The 22,998-nt window shown below is 42.7% G+C and overlaps 1 protein-coding gene across 5 annotated transcripts in view; it reads left to right on the top strand.

Moving 5' to 3' along the window:
- The window catches only part of cdin1 (CDAN1 interacting nuclease 1), a 217,450-nt gene that overhangs the window by 146,773 nt on the left and 47,679 nt on the right, over positions 1–22,998 (top strand). For 3 of the 5 annotated variants that reach the window (XM_069916648.1, XM_069916651.1, XM_069916650.1), the window contains one exon: positions 775–880. In XM_069916648.1, the coding sequence (XP_069772749.1) occupies positions 775–880 (106 nt within the window). Of the gene's footprint in view, positions 1–774; positions 881–7,540; positions 8,084–8,263; positions 8,350–22,998 lie in introns of those variants that run through there. The other 2 variants (XR_011351217.1, XM_069916649.1) reach the window with 2 other exon arrangements.

The following is a 22,998-nucleotide window of genomic DNA, read 5'->3' as shown; positions in this document are numbered from 1 at the left end:
AAGAAGTCAATCAGGTGTAAGGTGGAGAAGAGGGGAAGATATGTCTTCTGGTGGCATTTGCAGAGGATAATATGTTGGATGGAGGTGAGGTGATAGGTGAGGACAAGGGGAATCCTGTTTTTATTGCATCTGGGACAAAGTTGGACAGGACAGATGTATGAAAAGTGGAAGGAGATTCAGGTCATGGCTGAATTGATGGTGGTAAAGGGAAAACACATTTTTTGAAGAAGGGGAACATCTTGGATGATCTGGAATGGAAGACCTAATTTTGTGAACAGATGCGAAGGAGGCGAAGGAATTGAGAGAAAGGAATAGAATCCTTACAGGGGACTGGGTGTGAAGAAGTGTAGTTGAGGTAGTTGTGGGAGTTGGTAGGCTTGTGGAAAATCTAGAAAGTTTGTCTCCTGAGTTGGAGACAGATTAAGAAAGGGGAGATGGACCAAGTGAATTTGAGTTTGGGGTGAAAGTTAGCAGCAAAGTGAATAAAGTTGATGAGCTCATCATGGGTGCATGAGGCAGCACCAAGGTAGTCGACAGTGGAGAAGCCTTGCCCGTGCAGCCTTGTAGCATGGATTGCTCCACAAACCAAACAAAAAGGCAATTATTCCTGGGACCCATGCAGGTCCCCATGGCTACTCCTTTGACAGAGACAAAGGAGAATTTATTGAGGATGGGAACAAGTTCTGCCACGCAGAGAAGGATGTTAACCTGTTCACTTTGCAGTGTAATGGTAAAATATTTAATTGAAACATTATTTGTTCCATTTATTTATAGCTGTTGATGGTCATGTGATTCATTGGATTGAAAGCAAGGCCTCGTTTGGAGATGAGTACAGTCACCAGTCATATTTGCAAGACCAATTCTGGAGCTACTGGAACAGGTGCCCTTATTATACAATTTTTCTCTTCTACAAAGTGCTATTTATATTTTTTTGTTTGGGGGATAAAAGTTTCCTCTCAATAATTCCACACTAATTATGTTTGAAGGTTCATCCCCTAGTTGTATTGAAACCTGCTTTGAAGTTCAGTTCAACATATTTTTTAAATCCTTGGCTACAAAATTGACATCCAAAATAGGAAAACTGTGTACAGCAGTTATTACTGGCATCAAAGTCTTCCATTACATTTCTTGAATTCTGGTTATTCTCAGAAAGTAAAATTAGGAGTATTCATCCTAGTTCTATATGATTTTTCTTGTACTTTCAGAAAAGTAGATAGTGGTCAATAGTTTGCTGTTGTGACAATTAAATTATTGATATTTGCCATTATTAGGGGTTGAAACTGACAGCGACACTGAGATTTCCATGCATGCTTGGTTTAACACAGAAATCCCAAAGTTGCTGTCAGTAATAGAGCCACTTTTACCATGAGTGTGTTGTTTAAATGAAACATAAGAAAGCTTATATGTGATTCCATAGATGCAGCAAAAGAATAGGAATAAAATCTAGCATCAGGCACATTTGCTGATGACACCACAGTTGTCGGCAGAATCACAAACGGCAATGACAATGTGTACAGGAGGGAGATGGATCAGCTCTTTGAATGGTGTCACACCAACAATCTTGCGCTCAATGTTAGCAAAACTAAGGAGATAATTATGGATTTCAGGAGGGAGGAAGGGAACTTGACCCAGTCCTCATCAAGTGCTCAGTAGTGGAGAGGGTCAAGAACTTCAAATTCCTGGGTATCAACATCTCCAAGGATCTGTCCTGGAGCCTTCATGTTGATACAATCACGTAAAAGGCTCACCAGCAGCAATACTTTGTGGGATGTTTGAAGAGATTCGGTATGTCACCGAAGACACTTCTACAGTGTGGAAATCATTCTGGCTAGCTGGTATGGTGTGAAGGAGTCTGATCTCAGGACAAGAAAAAACTCTAGAGCAGGGGTGTCAAACTCAAATTCACGGAGGGCCAAAATTTAAAACTTGGACTAAGTCGTGGACCAAACTAAATATTTATTGAAAATTTTCAACAACATCTGCATGTTTTCTCTTCTTTCTACATATGTAATGTTAAACTTTTTCTTATTAAAATAAATGTTTAATAATAGTTTTGGTTAAACTCTTTCCAGAAGAAGCATTAACAAATGAGAAATAAAATATAAAATAAAGTTTGCTGTAAAACCAGACTTCTTTTCATCTCCTCCACCTTCTGGAGCTCTTGCTTCTCGTTCAGATCCTTATACCTGTCCTGGTGTTTCGTTTCATAGTGACATCGTATGTTATATTCTTTAACTACAGACACGCTGGCTCCACACACAAGACAAACAGGTTTGTCTTTTAAAATGATGAACATATAGTCTGCCTCCCACCTGTCTTGAAAGGTCCTGTTTTCTGTCTTTGATTTGGCCATTTTTCGTAAGGGGTTTATTACATGTGAGTTGGGCGACAGGTCGCAGATGCTAATAAAAGTAAAGAGAGGAGGTGGGGGCGATTAGCGGGCTGACGGGCCGGCGCCAACGCATTTGCAAAGCATTCTGGGATTTGTAGTATTAGCTATACTGGCGCGGCGGCCAGCGGGCCAGCTCTAATACATATTTGATATGATCTTGCAAGCCCAATATAATTATATCACGGGCCAAATTTGGCCCGCGGGCCTGAGTTTGACATGTGTGCTCTCGAGGGTTGTTGACTTGGCTGCGATATCACAAGCACCAGACTTCACTCCATCAAGGACATCTACATGAAGCAACCTCTATCCTCAAAGACTTCCACCACCCAGGCCATGCCTTCTTCATTCTGCTACCATCAGAAAAAGGTACAGGAGCCTAAAGACAAGTTCTCAGTGGTATAAGAACAGCTTCTTCCCCACTGAATAATCAATGAACCGAAAATACTGCCTTACTTTTCTTGAACTATTCTTTTTAATTTATTGTAAGATGGTTTATAATATGAAAATATGATGCTGCCACAAAACACCAAATTTCGTGACTTGTTCATGACAATAGATTCTGATTCTGATCAGACTGCTCTGGTAGAGGGCAAAAAATTCAATCTGAAAGTAGCAATACAGGTATATAGTGCACATTGGTATCAAATATGTTGTAACTGGTGTTAGCCACAAGGAGAAATCAAGTTCAGAATCTGAATTTATTTATTGTCATGAATAAATCATGAAATCCAGTGCTTTGCAGCAGCATCGTAGTGCAAACATTCATATAATGAACCATCATACAATATTGCTATAAAAAATAAAGATGATAGTGTGACAGAGTATATAGATATGTGTTTGTGAGATAAATTGGGAAAGGTTTGTTAGAGTAGGTCACATACAAACACTTTAAAACAGATCTTACTTGAAATACTTGAGCTCTGCTAATGCTAGACATATCGGCCCCACAGCCTTTGCAAGAGCTTTGGAGAGTGCCCAAGAGACTTCACTAATGGATTGTTGTTTACAAAAAGGCAACAGATAAAAGATCTTGTCAGAGCCGCAGATTTTCTGGAGCTGTTCTAAGAAGGTCATGTGGTTTGGCCAGCAGAGAGAGTCAAATGGGCTTTCTCTCAGAGAGAGAGAGAGAGATGGACACACACACACACACACACACACACACACACACACACACACACACACACACAATCATTTCTACAGTGTTACAGCCAACAACAGGAGCTGGGACTAGAACAGGACAAGCTAGCAAGCTTGTGGAAAACCCCATTTGGAAGACAGGTTGTGAGTTCTTAATACAGCCTGGTCATAGCCCTTGTGGTTCATGCAAGAGGAGAGGACTGGCTGTCTAATGTTTCACTTGGAATAATAGAAACAAAAAGGAATTCTGTGGTGACCTGAAAGAAAGAGGTTATCATCTGGAGAAACCTGAAGGGGACAAGTTTCGTCAACAAGATTCTGGAGTGGCTGATTAAAAAAGAACAAGTTGTGGATGTCCTGGAACAACAAATCTCTCTCTCTAAACAGACAAGAACTTTCCTGAGCGGCAACCATTTTACTTTCAAACACCAAAGTCTGATGAACTTTATAAATGTTAAATTCTGTGCCCAGTATAAGAATTCCCTGCAACCAGTGAACTTGGAGGAATGAGAATTGAGATTGGACTGTGAACCAAAGAACTTTTCTGAACTTACACACACATTACTTACAAATATGTTTAGAATTGGAAGGGGGTTAAGTTAGGTTAGTTAAATTGATAGTGATAAGTTAAAGTGTGATTCTGTTTTTATGTTTAAAGATAATTAAAAGCAACTTTTGTTTAAGTAATCATTTGTCTTGGTAAATATCTATTGCTGCTGGGTTTTGGGGTCCTCTGGGCACATAACAATAGTGCAATGTCTTTGGTTCATTGATGGCAGTGGGGAAGAAGCTGTCTTTATGCCATTGAGTGTTCATCTTTAGGCTCCTGTACCTTTTCCCAATGGTAGCAGAGTGAAGAGTGCTTGGCCTGGGTGTTGGGGATCTTTGAGGCTAGTGGCTTCTTTTTTAAGATACTGCCTCATGCAGATTTCCTGGATGGAGTGAATTCTGGTCCCTGTGAGTTTGCAGGCCGAGTTAACGACCCTCTGGAGTTTTTTCTCGTCCTGAGAGTTGGCATCTCCATACCAGGCAGTGATGCAACCAGCCAGAATGTTCTCCACGGTACACCTGTAGAAATTTACGAGTATCTTCGGTGACATACCAAATCTCTAGGCACCTCACAATCATTCCTTAATTTTGATTGTAAAGAGCAGCCACAACACAATTCAGCTGCCTCTTTTTGTAGTATCTTAAATAGTCTAAATTCTCTTTATTAAAAAATATTTTGTTATCAAAGACTAGATTTGACTGAATTTGGAGTAAGTTTGGTTTCTTTCCTTCCTGGTTTTTCCATGTAATTGAAGTCAAATGAACTTTTCATATATTCACAACCATGAAATTGCTCTCTGCTGTTTAACTTTTTTTTTCTCTTTCTGGCTTCTTAATAATTAGCTTTTGAAAAGTGCATGTAGGTGCCCATTCATAACAAATTAGTTAAATATAATGAACACAAATGATAAAATGCCAAAAAATTGCTTTGATGGGATTTAGGGCAGGGAGTGGGTCAGATGAGTATGGTTTTTGGGAATCATAAGTATGACCTCAAATGATAAAATGTTTTTTTTCATGCAGACTTTTTTCATGGCCTCAAAAATAATATGTATTATGGGGTATGAAAGAGAGGGAGTAAAATAATTAATAATTATTATATAATTAGTAATAAATAAAATAATCTCCTTGTAACAATTCATTGTTTTCTTCATGTAACATTTGAGTTTCAAATTTCTGATTTATTATCAGAGTACATAAATGACATCATATACAACTCAGAGATTCTTTTTCCTTTGGGCGTGGCAGAATTACCTCTAATTAGTAGTGCAATAAAAACTGTACACAACATAAATAAAGAACTGTAAACAGATACTGAATGTAAACAAACTGACTGTGCAATACAGGGAGAATAAAAAAGAAAATCAATAAAGTGCGCAAATAAGAGTCCTTAAATGAGACCCTTGAGTTTGTTGTTGAGGAATCTGATAGTGATGGGGTAGCAGCTGTTTCTGAACCCGTGGTGCGAGTCTTGTGCCACCTCTACCTCTTTCCTGGGCAGTAGCGAGAACAGTGCGTTTGGTAGGTGCCATGGGTCTTTGATGATTGCTGCTGCTCTCCAATAGTAGCATTCCCTGTAGATGTTCTCAATAGTGGGGAAGGTTTTTCCTGTGATATCCTGGGCTGTGTCCACTACCTTCTGGAGAGCTTTACAGTCAGGGGTATTGGTGTAACCATACCAGACCATGATGCAGTCGGTCAGCACACTTTCCATCACACCTCTGTAGAAATTTGCCAGGGTTTCTGGTATCATATGAAATCTATGCAAACAATGCCATTGGTTTATTAGGTCAAGGAAAGATCCTCCAAAATAGTGACTCCAAAGAACTTAAATTTGCTCACTCTCTCCACCTCTGAACCCTCAATGATCGCAAGATTATATACCCAGGGCTTTCCTTTCCTGGAGTCAACAATCAGCACCTGAGTTTTGGTGATATTGAGTGCAAGATTGTTGTTGGTGCACCATTCAGCCAAGTTTTCAGTCTCCATCCTGTATCCTGACTCATCCTCTTCCTTTATACAACCCACTGCATATATACAGGAATTATAACAGGAGTTTGCCATTTTTTGTTGCATTGGTATCCTGGATTGTTTTGTTTTTAATTGATGCAATTTACACAGAGATGCTTTGTGCCCAGAGCTGAACAATTAATTCATCTTTGAGATAATTCTGGGATAGATATTGGATTTTTTTTTACATTCCCTGTGATATCATCATTTTCCTCCTTCATTCCGTGTTTTTCCTGCAGTCCTTCGCTGCACCTTTCAAATTTTGTGTCTGATTAAAACAAGCATTCCATAATAGAAAAAAACAATTGATTGCATTTCATTATAATAGAAAGAATAATGGGCCTTTTAAATTTGCCAAAAATGTAAGACATGTTGGAAAAGGTTTGCTGAAAAGTGTGTTTTAATACCTGAAAGACAACAAAGAATATTTACAGTCAGAAATATTGCTAAAGTAGCAAGAATCTATTTTTATTTTGATAACTTTAACAAATTTTAAATGATTTATGATTCCACTGTTCTCATAATTATTTGACCAGGTATTTTTGACACGAGGAGCTTGATCATAAGTGATCATTGTCCCATAGCATCAAATGCAGAATGATATCTCCTAATACTTGTTGTCAGTTTGTTATATTGCATCAAATGGAACTGATTATTTTTATTGGGCAGTATATAATTTTACTCAGAAATAACAATCTTCATACCAACACAGCCACACTGTAATTCCACTGCATGAAACTCCCACATTCTTGTGTTGGTTCCTTGAATAAAATGTATTTTCTCTTTGACTGCACCCACCAGATTTTCTTTATGGTAATCTAAGAATTGTACTCTCAGTTTGCAATTTGGTGAAGTATGTGGCGGTATTTTATTACACAGATACTAGTTCCTAAATAGCATTACAATTCCAAATTAAAGAACACCAATTTGTTTCAATGTAATGAAGCTTTTTTTGAGGAAAATATGTATTTTTTTTAATTCACTCTGAAACCCTAAATGATTTGGATTTTGTAATCAGACTTATATTCACACTTCAAGATATCATTGCCTTTAAGATCTAATGATCCCTGTAACATGGACCCTGTAACATAATCTCTGTTGCTACTGGGTGTCAATTCAAAGTGATAAATCTTTATCACAGGAGTCTGTTCTGCCCATCATACCAATGACAGTCAATCCACTTCCAATTTTTGTCCCAGAACACCAGAATATAACTTTCACAGCGCCCATCCAAGTATTTTTCTGCCTTTGCCACCATTTTTCAAGCAGTGAGGTCCAGGCCATGGAATTTGTTGATGTATTTTGTTTTAAACTCCCTTTTGATTCTTTTAACCAATAAGTCAAATGTCCATTATGTCCCTAATTAACAACACTTCTGCTAAGAGAAATTACCATGTTTATAATTTTATACACTTCAATTAATCTCTTACCTTGGCTTACTTTGTTCCAAAGAAAACAACCCAAGTCTAGGTGAGAGTGATTGGCAACTACAGATACTGAAATCTCAAGCAAAACAAACTTCTGAAAGAACCTGAAATGTCAACCATCCCTTTGCCTCCACAGATGCTGCTCAACCTGCTCTATCAGTTAATTTTTAGATCAGCATAGATAATGCCTCTAATGAGTATAATTCTCCTGTCCTGAGAGCACCCCTGAGCCCTCTCTAAGTATTTGCTGACTGAGACTCCACATAGCTGTGGCTGAACTAATGTTTTGTACAATCCTTGCATGACCTTCGTGCATTTGTATTTTATGTTCTCTTTACCAACTTATCTAAATGTATTCCTATTTTCAAAGATTTGTGGATATGAACTCTGTTCCTCTATACTTTACATCCTGCCATTCATTGTTCATCCCTCTTCTTTTTCCCTGCTCTAAATGGATTACTGAACAACTCTGAATTAAATTTATTTGCTACTTTTGTACCTGTCTAAATAGTCCAGTATTATCCTCCTGTAGTCTGGATATTCCTGGCTTCTACTCTTTTATGGGAAGAGAATGAAATGCTTCTGTGAAAATATTTGAATAAAATAAATTGCATTTATGTGCTCAAATGCATAGAAAAGTAAACCTTGGTAAGAAATCTTTTGGGATATGTTAATTAGACTTGTCAACTGATTATTTAGTAACTGAAGTGTAGTTTAGAGAAAAGTAACTCTTAATGTGCCCATCTAGGTACAAGCATGATTACAATATCAGTCATTGATAACAGATAATCTCACCTATTGGCATGAGGTTGGAATATGAAGCAGGAGTTTGAAGTAAGTTTTATAATCTACTTGGTAGATTTCCATAAACTCAAGTTTGTCCACACGAAATATAAATTCGAAGTGAAAATATAACTGCACACAGATATGTTTTTACATTCACATGGTTAAATATTATGCTAAATGCAATCCCAATAGTCATTAAATCACTGAGTGAATAAATACCATCAAACCACTAATTGGGGTTTTCCAAGGCAGCAAAGCAGGAAGGAAAAAGTACAATTCAGTGTATTTGGTTGGGTTTTTTTTTAAGTACTTGATATATTAGGGAGGAGTGCAACACAACTGTCAAGAAGCTGCAGTATAGACAATTATTATTTAATCCATTACATTTTGAAGGAAAATACAAACCATTTTCCTAGTTTATTTTTTAGGACCTGAGAGCTTGCAAATCAGTTATTATGGTTGAGTCTACTATTAAAATTAATTTCATTATTTAGTATGCAAGAATGTATGAAAAACTCAAGAAATTTTACAATAATAATTTGTGAATACTGGAGTATTTCTGTCAATTTACTGACTTCTCAAGATTAACGGAGGAAATTGTCAGCTCAATTTCAAGAGAAAGAATCTCTAACATCAAATTCACTCATCCTTATTGTGACACAAAAGAAGGCCCTATAATCCATCAAATTAATCCCAGCTCCCAAGGGAGTAGTTCCATTAGATTCCCCTCCCCTTTATACTCAGGAAACTGGCACATCAGAAAGAAATCCATGTGGTCACAGAGAATTTGCAAACTCCATATAGGCAATATTTGAGGTCAGGATCAAAGTGGGTCCTTGGAACACTAATAACTTCAACCCTGTGCAGCTCTGGGAAAGGTGACTGTCATTCACTAGGTACGTGTACTCCATCATTTGCTGTCAGTATTTCAGTGTAATGGTGCTGAATGCTGGCTATCTTACAATTGCAAAATCCAAGTCAGTTAGGTTTCACTTTTTTCTATAAAATTTTCATTCTCTTTTATAGGAGTGAAATGGGGGCTCATTTTTAAAAAAATAATAATTTTAATTCGAAGATGGTTTTAAGATTAGTCAGGCATTCAAGTTAAAATGATATGTGTCTCAAAAACAGAAAATGGTAGGATAGATTGTTTTCATAAATTAAAAGAGTGTACCTGCGGCTACACTGCTCCTGCAATAACACACACAACCAGACGGGCTGAGCTCAGTGAGCAGACTAGTTTATTGCAGGCTGCTGGGCTGCACTTCTACTCCCAGCCCGGACCTGGCTGAGAAACGTGCTGGAAGGAAGGGAAACCCCCAACGGCGCGATTTTGGCTGGCTGCCCCGCCGCTTGGCTTACAAGCGGGGCCAGTTCATGGTGAGCTGCCACACAGCACCCCACCCACCCCCCCCCAGAACCGGCGCCAATGTCCTTTTTCGCCAGGAGGCCTCGCTTCTTGGGCTGGGCAACGACCACGGGCTCAGTGGGATCGAGGAGTGCTGGCTTCAGCCTGTCCATGGTAAACAGCTCCCACCTGCCGCCAATGTCCAGCGTGAACGTCGAGCCGGAATGCTGCACAACCCTGTACGGCCCCTCATACGGTTGCTGCAGAGGTGCTGCGGTTGAGCCCCACTGAACAAAAATGTACTCTGCGGAAAATAGTTTGCCGGAAACATGAGACGGGCGGATGCCATGCCTGGGCATTGATGGTGGTTCGAACAAATCCAAGCGTGCCCTGAGGTGAGGAGATCGTTCGTGCGGCGACCGCTGGGGATTGTGAGCTGCGTTGACGAACTCACCAAGTGCCAGCGGCACACCATAGACCAGCTCAGCTGATGACATCTGCAGATCTTCCTTGGGAGTGGAGCAGATGCCCAGGAGCACCCAAGGCAGTTCATCCGCCCAGTTGGGGCAGGTGATGCGGGCCATGAGCACTGACTTAAGGTGGCAGTGCAGACGTTCGACCAGTCCATTGGCCTGCAGGTGGTAGACCGTGGTGCAGTGTAGCTAGATCCCCAACTTGTTGGTGAGCTGTGCGCAGAGAATAGATGTGAACTGGGCACCCTGATTGCTTGTGAGGTGACCCGGGACGCCGAACCGGGCGACCCAACCATGCATCAGTGTTCGGAAGCAGGAGTCGGTGGAGGCGTCTGGGATCGGCATCGCCTGGGGCCAGCGAGTGGTGCAGTCCACCACCGTAAACAGGTAACGGTTGTCCCGGGAAACAGGTAAGGGCCTGATGATGACCACGTGAATGTGGCTAAACCGTTCCCAGATGTGCTCAAACTCCTGTACGGGCAGCCTATTGTGCCTGTGCACCTTGGACGTCTGGCAATGGGTGCATGTTCTGGACCAGCCCGCGATCTGCTTCCGCAGCCCATGCCATACGAACCATTCTGCCACCATCCGGACCGTGGACCTGATGGATGGGTGTGAAAGGTCGTGGATGTGACGAAAGACCTGCCTGTGCCACTGCTGGGAGAACCACTGGCAGTGGGATGCCCAAGGAGATATCGCACAGGATGGTGCCTTCGCCGCTCGGAGTCAGGAGGTCTCGGAACCGCAGGCCCACGATGGCGATCTTGAAGGCCCTCGTCTCCTCATCAGATTCCTGGTCCCGGGCGAGCTGGTCGAAATCGAGGCCAGGCGTCAGCGCACAGATGGCCGGTCGCGAGAGTGCATCGACATCCACATTGTCCTTCCCTGCCTTGTGCCAAATGTCGGTGGTAAACTCTGACACGAAGGAGAGGTGACGCTGCTGGTGGGCTGACCATCGTGAGCACCTGGGTGAGGAGTTTGTGGTCAGTGAAAATGGTAAAAGTTCTCCCCTCCTAAAAATAGAGGAAATGCTACACCGCCAGGTACATGCCCAGTAACGGTCGAAGGCACTATACTTAGATTCCGGCGGGCGGAGCAGGCGGCTGAAGAATGTCCATTCACCTGCTGCTCCAGGACGGCACCGATGGCTGTGGCAGAGGCATCGACAGATAGTGCAATATGCAGGTCTGTGAGCGGGTGGGCAAGCATGGTGGCCTTTGCGAGGATGTCCTTGGTGGCCTTGAATGCGGTGCAGGCTTCTGGGTTCCAAGCGAGCGTCTTGTGCTTGGCTGCGATGAGGGCAAACAGCGGCTGCATGATGAGTGCAGCTCCTAGGAAGAAGCGGTTGTAAATGTTAACCATACCCGCGAGCTCCTGCTGTCTGGGTGTGGGAACTCCCTGATAGCGGCGACCTTTGCAGCGGCGGGTGTGGCTCCTTCGGCCGTGATGGTATGGCCCAGGAACTGCATGGACTCTTTCCCAAACTGGCACTTGGCCGGGTTGATGGTAAGGCCGAAGTCAGCCAGCCGGGAGAAAAGGGCTCGTAGGTGGGCCTTGTGTTGCGCCCGGTCCTTGCTGGTGACGAGGATATTGTCCAAATAAATAAAGAAGAAATCCAAGTTCCTGCCTACAGAGTCCATGAGGTGCTGGAAGGTCTGAGTGGTGTTCTTGAGTCCGAACGGCATGCGCAGGAAGTCGAACAAGCCAAAGGGGGTGATGATGGCCATTTTGAGTATGTCCTCAGGGTGCACCGGGATCTGGTGATATCCGCGCACCAGGTCAACCTTGGAGAAGACCCTCACACCGTGCAGGTTGGCCGTAAAGTCTTGGATGTCAGGAACGGTTGCCTCGTTGAGCCGTCGATAGTCTCAGCAGGGGCGCCAGCGGCCGGAGGCTTTTGGGACCAGGTGGAGCAGCAAGGCCCATGGGCTGTTGGACCGCCGAATGATCCCCAGCTCCAACAGGTGCAAAAACTCCTCCTTCACTAGCTAGACCTTGTCAGGCAGGAGCTGGCGTGCCTTGGAGTGAACCAGTGGGCCCTGGGTGGGGATGTGGTGGAACACCCCATGGCGCGGCGAGGCAGCGGAGAACTGTGGCTTGAGGAGTGTCAGGAACTCGTCCAGGATTCACTGGAACTCATCTCTGGGCGTGCTGATCGTGGCCATCTGCGGTTGCTCCAAACGGGAGGCGTCGAGGTGAACGGCCTGGAAGGTACGGGCGTCCACCAAGCGCCTACCTCGAATGTCCACCAGAAGCCCGTGTACAAGGAGGAAGTCTACACCCAGGATGGCAGTTGGGAAGGACGAGACGGTGAACCTCCATGCGAAATTCCATTAGCCGATCTGGAAGTGGACTGTCTTGTCTCCAAACGACCAGATTGCCATTGCGTTGGCCGCATGGAGGGGAGGTCCACGAGGTCGGTTCCTGGACTCGACGGCCGTGGCCGGGATGACGCTGATCTGGGCTCCATTGTCAATGAGGAACCGCCAGCCGCTGACTGAGTCCCGCAGGTAGATGAGGCTGTGTCCTTGGCCAGCCGCCGCAGCCATTAACAGCGGCCGGCCTGGTCGTTTCCCTGGAATGAGCAGGGCTGATGATACTTTCGAGCCTTGGCTCCCCAGCGCTGATGGTAGAAGCAGAGGCCTGAAGCAGATGCTGTGGCCTTGGGGGCCCCCGCAGGTGCCGAGTGCTCTACCACAGTGCTAGGGGCGGGCTTGGCATGGTCGTGCCCGTGCCTCGTGACCTACTGGATCACTAAGCCCTCCGGGAATCGTGCGAGCCATAGCTCTTGGGCCTTCTGGGCGACCTTTGTCGGGTCAGTGAAGCTCTCCTGGACCAGCAGCGGCCGGATGTCCCCGGGCATATGGTCTAGGAAGATGCGCTCAAAGAGTGGGCAGTTGGTGTGCTCACCCATGAATGCAAGCATCTCGTCCATCAGCTCCATCGGGGACCTGTCCCCCAGGGCGTCGAGGTGCAGCATCCGAGCGGCACGCTGGTGTATGGATAGTCCAAGGGACCCAGTAAGCACTCGCTTGATGGTCTCGTATTTGTCCTCGGCGGGTAGGTGCTGAACAAGGTGCAGCACATGTCTGACGGTGGCCTGCTGCAAAGCAGCGACCACATGGTAGAATTTGGTCGTGTCGGACGAAACCTGGTGGAGGTGAAACTGGGCCTCTGCGTGGCCGAACCAGGTCTCCGGCTCCTGAACCCAGAATTCAGGCAGTTTTAATGGTATAGTGCTGATCCCAGGCTCGCTCATGATGGGTTCAAAGACGTTTGAACCAGTCGGGGTCACCAATTGTAGCGACGACTACACTGCTCCTGCAATGACACACACAACCAGACGGGTTGAGCTCAGTGAGCAGACTAGTTTATTGCAGGCTGTTGGGCTGCACTTATACTCGCAGCCCAGACTTGGCTGAGAACCGCGCTAGAGGGCGCTGATATCATGTGATCCCCCAGCGCGCGTTTCTGAGCCCCGTGCTGGAAGAAGGGGCTGAATTTCTAGGTGAGTGCACTGTACATTCCATTACATTAAAAGGCTGAGCCATGCCTATGGGGTTAGTGCTCTGCTCAAGTTGCCAGATGTGGGAGCCATGGGTGACCTCCACCCTCCCAAATGACCATATCTGTGCCAGGTGCGAAGAGGTGGGGTTCCTTAGGGGCCGAGTTGATGAACTGGAGCTCCAGCTTGATGACCTTAGGCTCGCAAGAGAGAGTGAGGAGGTAAGTGACAGGACCTTAAATCTTCCCACAGGACATACCTGCAGGGGATGTAACGAGACACAAGTATTAAAGAATAAAATTAAGAAATGGAGTTGCAGCTTGATGATCTGAGGCTTATCAGGGAGAGTGAAGAATTTATAGATACAACGCTCAGGGAAGTGCTTACCCCTGGATTGGGGGGGTCAGGTAAGTGGACTACTGTCAGGGGAGGGGGGAAAGTTGCTAGCTCTGTGGTGAGCACCCCGGTGGCTACTGCTCTTAGCAACAAATATAGTATATTGGATGTTGTTGGGGAAGATAACCTGCCAGAGGTTGCACCAAGGGAACCGGTGGTGCGGAAAGGAAGGAAGAGGAACAAGGTGGTCATTGGGGACTCCATTGTCAGGGGAACAGACAAAAGATTCTGCGAACCTGACAAGTGTTCCCGTATGGTGTGTTGCCTCCCAGGAGCCAGGGTGCGAGACGTCTCGGATAGGGTTCAGAGTATCCTGGGGGGGTGGGGGGGGGGGGGAGGTGAACGACCAGAAGTCTTGATACACGTGGGTACAAATGACGTGGATAAGATGAAGGAGGAGATCCTGAAGAGGGACTACCGTGAGCTCAGAAGGAGGTTAAGAAGCAGGACCTCCAGGATTGTAATCTCGGGGCTGCTACCTGTGCTGTGCGTGGGTAGGGGCAAAAATAATAAAATCAGGAGGTTAAATGTGTGGCTGGAGGAATGGTGCAGAGTGCAGGGATTCAGGTTCATTGACCATTGGGATCTCTTCTGGGGAAGACAAGACCTCTACAGGAGGGATGGTTTACACCTGAATGCAAAGAGGGCCAATATACTGGCAGTTAGGTTTAATAATGCTGTCGAATTTGATTTAAACTAATTTGGCAGGGGGCAGGGAACAGGACTGATAGGGAAGCAGATAGGAGAGTGAATATAGGGGTGGTTCCGTTAGACGGTGAAACAATAAGGAAAAAGGGAACTAAAAGTAATAGGAGAGTAGGGGCAAGTGCATCAAGAACAAAGGTGGAAGGAGAAAGGAGATATGGTATCAAGGTATTGTGTATGAATGCACGGAGTGTAAGGAATAAAATGGATGAGCTTGAGGCGCAAATGGGAATGGGAGGTTATGACATTGTCGGAGTAACGGAGACATGGCTGCGGGAAGGGCAGGATTGGGAAATAAATGTTCCCGGGTACATGTCCTATAGAAAAGACAGAAAGTTAGGAAGAGGAGGTGGGGTAGCTCTGTTGGTAAGAAATGAAATTCAGGCGTTTGAAAGGAAAGACATTGAAACAGGTGGGGTAGTTTGGATAGAATTAAGAAATTGTAAAGGCATGAGGACTATAATGGGGGTCATTTACAGGCCTCCGAAAAGTAGCTCAGATATCGGTAGAAGTATAAATCAGGAATTAAGAGTGGCATTTCAAAGTGGTAGCAATACGGTAGTTATGGGGGACTTCAACATGAAGGTGGACTGGGATAATCAGACGGGGGCAGGAACACAAGAGAGTGAGTTTATTGAATGTCTACGAGATACTTTCTTGGAGCAGCTAGTGGAGGAACCTACCAGGGGTAGATTCTGGACTTGGTGCTGTGCAGCGACGCAGAGTTAATAAGTGACCTCGATGTAGGGGAGCCATTAGGGAATAGTGACCATGGTATGGTTACTTTTAAGCTGCAATTAGAAAGGGAAAAAGAAAGGAAGTCGGAAGCATCTGTACTGCAGTTAAATAAAGGGGATTATGCAGCTATGAGGGAGGAGCTAGCCAAAATAAAATGGAAAGATACACTAGCTGGGAGGACAACTGGGGAAAAATGGCAGGTATTTTTGGACATTTTTCACAGGATTCAGGACAAATTTATTCCAAAGTGGAGGAAAGGCTCTAGGAGATGCAAATGGCAGCCGTGGCTAACTAATGAAATAATGAAATCAAGTGCAATATCAAATCCAAAAGGAGTAAGTATAAGATAGCGAAGCGGAGTGGGAAGTTAGAGGATTGGGAAACCTTCAAAGAGCATCAGAGGGTAACTAAGAAAGTCATAAGAGAGGGGAAAATGAAGTACGAGAGGAAATTAGCAAATAATATAATGGAGGATAGCAAAAGCTTTTTTAAATATGTGAAGAGGAATAAATTGGTTCGGTCTAAAATTGGTCCATTAAGAATGGAATTATTACCGGAAACAAGGAGATGGCTGAGGAATTTAACAAATACTTTGCAACTGTCTTCGCCAAGGAGGATATAGGTTATGGTCAGTTAGGGGGTAATGGTCATGCGGTGTCAAGAGACTTGGGGAACTTTCCTGGGGAAGTAAGGGATCTAATGGATATCCGGATCCAGAAGCAAGAGGTTGTGAGTAAATTGTTGGGACTGAGGGCTGATAAATCCCCAGGGCCTGATGGGCTGCATCCCAGGGTGCTTAAAGAAGTTGCTATGGAAATTGTGGAGGCACTGGTCGACATTTTCCAAAGTTCCATAGATTCGGGGGAGGTCCCTGAGGATTGGAGAGTGGCTGATGTGGTGCCGATTTTTAAGAAGGGAGGGAGGGATAAAACGGGAAATTATAGACCGGTCAGCCTGACGTCTGGTGGGGAAGATATTGGAATCTATCATAAAAGGAGTAATAGCAGAACACTTAGGCAGAAATAATAGTATAAGGGCTAGTCAACGTGGATTCCTTAAGGGTAAGTCGTGCTTGACTAACCTTCTGGAATTTTTCGAGGATGTGACAAAGAGGGTGGACTTGGGAGAGCCAGTGGATGTGGTGTATTTGGATTTCCAGAAGGCCTTTGATAAGGTACTGCACGGGAGACTAGTGGGCAAGATCAGGGAGCATGGTATTGGAGGTAAGGTGCTGACATGGATAGGAAATTGGTTAAGAAATAGGAAACAAAGGGTTGGAGTAAGCGGGTCTTTTTCAGGATGGCAGGATGTGACGAGTGGAGTGCCGCAAGGATCGGTATTGGGTCCTCAGTTGTTTGTGATTTATGTAAATGATTTGGATGAGGGGATTATTAATAGCATGAGCAAATTTGCAGATGACACTAAACTGGGTGGTGGTGTGGGGTGTGAGGAGGATGTCAGGAAAATGCAGAGGGACTTGGACAGGTTGGGGGAGTGGGCTGCTGAATGGAAGATGACGTTCAATGTGAGCAAATGTGAGGTTATCCATTTTGGGGGCAATAATAGGAAAGCTGAGTATTATTTAAATGAAGACAAGCTAGGGAGTGGGGAGGTGCAAATGGATCTGGGTGTACTTGTTCACCGGTCACTGAAGGCTAACATGCAGGTTCAGAAAGCTGTGAAGAAGGCAAATGGCATGTTGGCTTTCATAAAGAGGGGATTGGAGTATAGGAACAGAGACGCCCTTCTGCAGTTGTACAGGGCACTGGTGAGACCCCACCTGGAGTATTGCGTCCAGTTCTGGTCTCCAAGGACATACTAGCTATAGAGGGTGTGCAGCGCAGATTTACAAGGTTAGTTCCAGGGATGGCGGAGTTGACATATGCTGAAAGGCTAGAAAAACTGGACTTGTATCCGATGGAGTTTAGAAGGATGAGGGGGGACATGATTGAGGTATACAAAATTATCAGGGGGATAGACAGGGTGAAGTCGGATTACTTGTTCCCAATGATGGGGGAGACGAGGACTAGAGGGCATAGTTTAAGAATACAGGGTAGGCCCTTTAGGACGGAGATGAGAAAACATTTTTTTATCCAGAGAAGTGTGAATCTGTGGAATGCTCTGCCACAGAGGGTGGTAGAGGCAGATTCGCTGATTATGTTCAAAAGAGAGTTAGATAAGACTCTAGTGGGCAAAGGAGTTAAGGGTTATGGGGATAAGGCCGGAAAGGGGTACTGATAGTAGTGATCAGCCATGATCTGTAAAATGGCGGTGCTGGCTCGAAGGGCCGAAGGGCCTACTCCAGCTCCTATTGTCTATTGAAACCCCCGACGGCTCCATTTTGGCCGGCTGCCCCACCACATGGCTTACAAGCGGGGCCGGTTTGCCTGCCTTGTGGTGAGCCACCACAAGAACATCGAACTACAATTTTTCTCTTCTGGACATGTCTGAGGTCAGTGCACATAGACTGCAAAATGTTTTCTAGTTGGAAGACTACTGCCGGAGCAAACTGAATTAAGATAACCTATTATTTTACTTTAAGTTGGCGAAGCTTAAATTTGCTGAAAAGGAGATTTTGGAATATAACATACCTGTGTATAAGTGTTAATGTTATGGAAAGATAGAGAAGCTATATTTTACATTTGTGCTTCAGCAAATACACTGGGGAAACCTTAGAAGTTGAGAGTGTCAAACAGTTTGGAAAACTGCTCATGCATACCTAGCCTCTGTTAGCTTTATCAGGATGCTGTACGTGAAGAAATGAAAGGTCATTCTTTTTCCTGTAGTGTGAATGGTTCCTTGACATATTTTTACATACTCATGTAATACTGGCAGTGTCTGACCTTACAATAGCACCAAGGGGCTGTAGGTCAGTACAAGGCTGCATTATTGGCAGCCAGGGTGAGGAAACCAATTGCAAAACTATTAATTTTCAATTGGAATTGGTGAATGGACGATAAATGTTCAATCAGCATTAGAAGTTGTGTGGACACATACATCAGGGATGCTTTTTCCTCCGAATATTTCTGTCACCTCCAATCACACTGCAGGAAATGGATGATATGATATGATAAACATTTCTAGGTGAAGAGGATGTTCCTTTTATCTGTCATTTGAATATTAATTAATTTCTGTTCAAGTTCTTGAGTCTAAGTATGGGGAAAAGAGTAGATTTTCATAGCAAATAGGAGACAGATTTTTAAAAATTTCCTTTCCTGAAATATTTTGGGAGGAGATGAAGTTTAAAGGATAGTGTATTGTGTTCCATTGAACTAAAGGGAGTGCCAGGTATCAAGAGCTTGTATAATTCTCAATAAATGGATAAGATGTTTTGCAATTAAATGCATTAATTTTATATGACTGAATAAAAAAATAATAAGAATGGAAAATTACATATCAGGAGCTGTTTCTTTGTTAAATACCAAAGTGAAAAATGTGAATCCAATCCTTGCATTTGAAGTAGTTCTTAATTAATGTTGAATGTTCAATTATCGGATCAAACTATTTTTGTTGAACTTGCTAGTTTCGATGAACGAGAAGTTTAGTTGTCGATTGTTACATTTATAGTTTCTTTTAAATATGAAATTTATATCATGCTTGATTATGTGGGCTGATATTGTTTCTCATGCTCTCTCTCTGATCGTGAACTAATGCTGTATATTGTGTAGCAAATTGATCTATTATTTTTATTTTTGCCCCCTCCATTGCTATTTGGTTGTAGCTTCACAGTTAAAATGTAATCCCATCAGTTGACGCTGTCACATGGCACAGAGAATGCCTTCAGCTTCTATCAGCATTACTGCAAGGCTTCAGCTCCATTCTTCATATTATTTTTCATTCAGATTAGACAAGCTTCTGAGTTTCTGTACAATATGAGCTGACAGCATAGATCCTGTTGAGTTTGCCAAAGGCCTGGACACAGACACTCTGCTATGTCAAAGAATGTCAACCTCCAAACCTTACAATTCAGACCTATATGTAATTTTTAATTGACATTTACATCTGACATTTTGAATGCATTCTTCATTGTTGAAATCACATTTCTACAGGAACAGTTAAAGACTATTCCTTGGGGCTTACTACACCGCATCACTTCATTTAGACATGATGTCAGGTTAACTTCTGGAAGTAAAAGATGACATAATCCTTTTCTCTTGGTTGGATAGATTATTCTCTCTAATATTTATGCCTAAGGAAGAAATGGGCATAAACATTCTGCAAACATGGGGGAGACATTTGTGCATTCATCACATATTAAACCATAATATAATGGCCTTTGCATATGGTAGCTTGTTTACAAAATTCAGTTCCTTTGATCTCAGGCAGCCTATATTACAGGTCCCCTTTCATCCCTTGCAGCATGTAACCAAGGAAGAATCTTTCCCTGTGCTATTTGTCTTGAGCCAATCGACATTTAAATACACAAAATGAATTATGAACCCCTCAACACAATCTGCTTCAGGAACTCAATGGGTCAATCAGCATCAGTGGGAGAAAAAGGATGGTCGACGTTTCGAGCCGGAACTCTTTATCGAGACTAAAGAAAAGTAGAAGCTAGTGAAATGAGGACAGTGCGGGAGGTTCTGTCATTCTTCTGCCTCTGTCCATCATGTCTCACCTCCACTTAGTTTACCAATTCCTCCTACCCCTACCCCTGCAGTGTTTAGTTTCAGATTCCAGCATCTGCAATCTTTGTCTCTGAACCCATCTTCTTTTCCCAACCCACCTTTGAATGATGACTATATGAATAACGTTTATCAAGTTGAAATGCTCCTCCTTTTTTTTTTATTCGGACCAAACACTATATTGCTCACAATCTTCCTTTGACCCCTCTCAAATCCATGTCCATTTTTTCCATAACCCCATTCAATCCGGTTTTCACACCTGCATTGGGTCTGAAACAACCCGTTCAGAGGGTTATAGATGCCCAGTAGAAGAGTATGTTGACTGTGAGATAGAATTATAGAGCGTGAGGGTGGTGGGGATTGAGCAGCATGATAATATTAAATGGCAATGTAGGCTTGGATTCATGGGATGTGTGCTCTTAATTCCTAGTTCTGTTCTCTTAATCTCACATTGTACTCTATATGATTATCTGTCCTTGGCCTCAATCTTTCTGCAGTTGTTGACAGGATTAATCACACCATTCTCATCAAGTGCCTCTCCTTCAATGTCCATTTGTCTGTGCCTGCCTTCAATTGTTTTTACTCCTGCCTATCTGGTCTTGGCTAGAGAGTTAACTCCAAAGACTTTTCTTTCTGCTCCTCACTGCTCTGTCAATTCCCTTGGGCATTGGTCTTTATCCTATCATATTTCTCATTGATGTATTGCTCTTTAGTCATGACAACATCAAACCCAATTTCAGGATCTGCATGTATGTGTTTAACATTCATCTTTAGCCCATCACCATCTTTGACAATTCCACCATCACCTTTGATTTGATGCACTTCTTGTTAAACACATATTATTGGATAATAAAAATTTCCCCTGACTAAATAATAGGAAGAAAAAGAATTATCTTAGGTCCACAAACCACAAATTTTGTAAAAATTTAGTATTTCAAAACATTTATTGGCAATGCATTTTACTTAGTTATCTGTTGCACCTCAACTTGAGAACCATTTGTTTCTAACATTAGACTATATTTTTATTTTATTTTGCATCCTTAAGGGTCAAATGTCAAACTATGAATTCATATTGCAATTTTATCATCCAGAAAGGCTTCCCCATTTTAGAAAAAGAATTAATTTGCAATAAAGTGCAATAGAAAATTGACAGTTACCTTTTATTGTTGGGTATAAAAAGATTCAGAAAGCACCATATCAATCACATAAAGAAATGTGAAGATACATTTCTACAATCTGCAAACTAAAATGCTAAGTTGGAGAATGAAATTAAAGCATACATTTGAGCAATTTTCTATGTTCCCCTTTTTTTGTATTGAGGAGAAAATCTATCTCCTTCCAAACCTAGGCACAATGAGGTGAGTTGGTTGTGTTTTTAAGCATTAGTTATTAAATTAGAATCATGGACACTATTTCTCAGTCTAAAAAGTATTTCATTTTCTAACTGCCACAAACACTATTCCTTTCGACATTCATCATTGAAAATATAGTTTGGCAAAATGGTAACCTCATAATAAAAAGAAATCGGTGGAGTGATGGGTAATGATGCTTTGCACGTGAAGACAGCACAAAAATGCTCTCGGGCCCATTGCATGAACATTACGGCAAGGGAATCAGTGAACTTTCTCAGCCATCAATCTTCTTTGTTTCCTTTTTAACATCCAAATATTTTGATAGATGTTCTGCTAATTGAGTTATCTATCTTTGTAGCTATCAGAGTTGCATAAAAATTATCCTCACATGCAACTGAATTGTAATTGTGTTAATAGACATCCCATGGATTTTCATGAGAGATAATCACATTGTTTCCTTTATTGCTATTGTATTGTATTTTCCCATGCTATCAGACAGAGCTTTTTAATGTGTCCAGTGACTATTCAATTAACTTCTTTGGCCTCAGATTACAAACATCACTAATTATCATACCCTTAAATTTTGCCTTGGAAATATGCTCCTTTGTTTAAGGTATTAAATATGCCTTTTTTCCTAGAATGAATATTTCAGATCATTGTATTTACATCTCAGTTGTCAAATTACGACTGCACAACTCCTTTGATATGTTGCATTCTTACTCAAATAAAAAACCTGTGAATTCCTCGTGGTTTCCACATCAAAAGATGTCAAGAAAAAGAGATCTGAGGATGAAGGCAATGGGGAGATGTTTCTTACAGAGGAATATTTTGAATATGTGGCTTACGTGATAAAGAGGTTATCAGATGCAAAAGTGTCTATGCTGACCTTCCTGTGCCTGTTGTCTGCGTATCTGCTCAGTTTTCATTACCAAGTTTTGATATTTAGTTAGACCTTATCAAAACTAATGCCTTTTGAAATACAAGACATAGACTATACACATGACCAAGATCAGGATCATATTGAATATTATGAAGACTGGCTTGGGTTATGTACTGCAACCAGTAAATTTGTTGAATGATTTTGAAGGCTGTGGTTAGATATTTAGAGGAGAGGGATTTGCCAGCACTGTTGCGTTTATATCTATTTAGAGAATATGAAGTTCTAACCACCTTGAAGCAGTCAACTGCTGTCCAGAGTTAATCAGCTGCAGAATTTGTAAACTGCACATGTGTCAGAGTTGAAAATGTTAGCAGTCAAATAGAAGCTTGAAAAGGTTATATCTGATAAAAGCCGTCAACAGTTGACTGAAGTGATTTATGGGAATGTAATGGCACAAAATGCCTCATTTATCACTCATGTGTGGGTAGGTTAAGGTTTCTAATGTCGTACGTTATAATCATTGACCACTTGGAATTGTCAAAATGGTTCAGCAATGACCTTCTTACTTCTCCCTTTCAATTGTTCTTGTTTGTTAATGTAATTTTCACGGAGATTACATTACTCTGCCAATTTTTCTAAGGTTTCACTTAAAGCCATTCACACTAAAAAAGTTTT

The sequence above is a fragment of the Narcine bancroftii genome, chromosome 2 (genome assembly GCF_036971445.1).
Source record: "Narcine bancroftii isolate sNarBan1 chromosome 2, sNarBan1.hap1, whole genome shotgun sequence".
In the NCBI taxonomy this organism is placed as follows: domain Eukaryota; kingdom Metazoa; phylum Chordata; class Chondrichthyes; order Torpediniformes; family Narcinidae; genus Narcine; species Narcine bancroftii.
The sequence above is the reverse complement of the archived record's forward strand: the minus strand, read 5'-3'. Positions and strand labels throughout refer to the sequence as shown.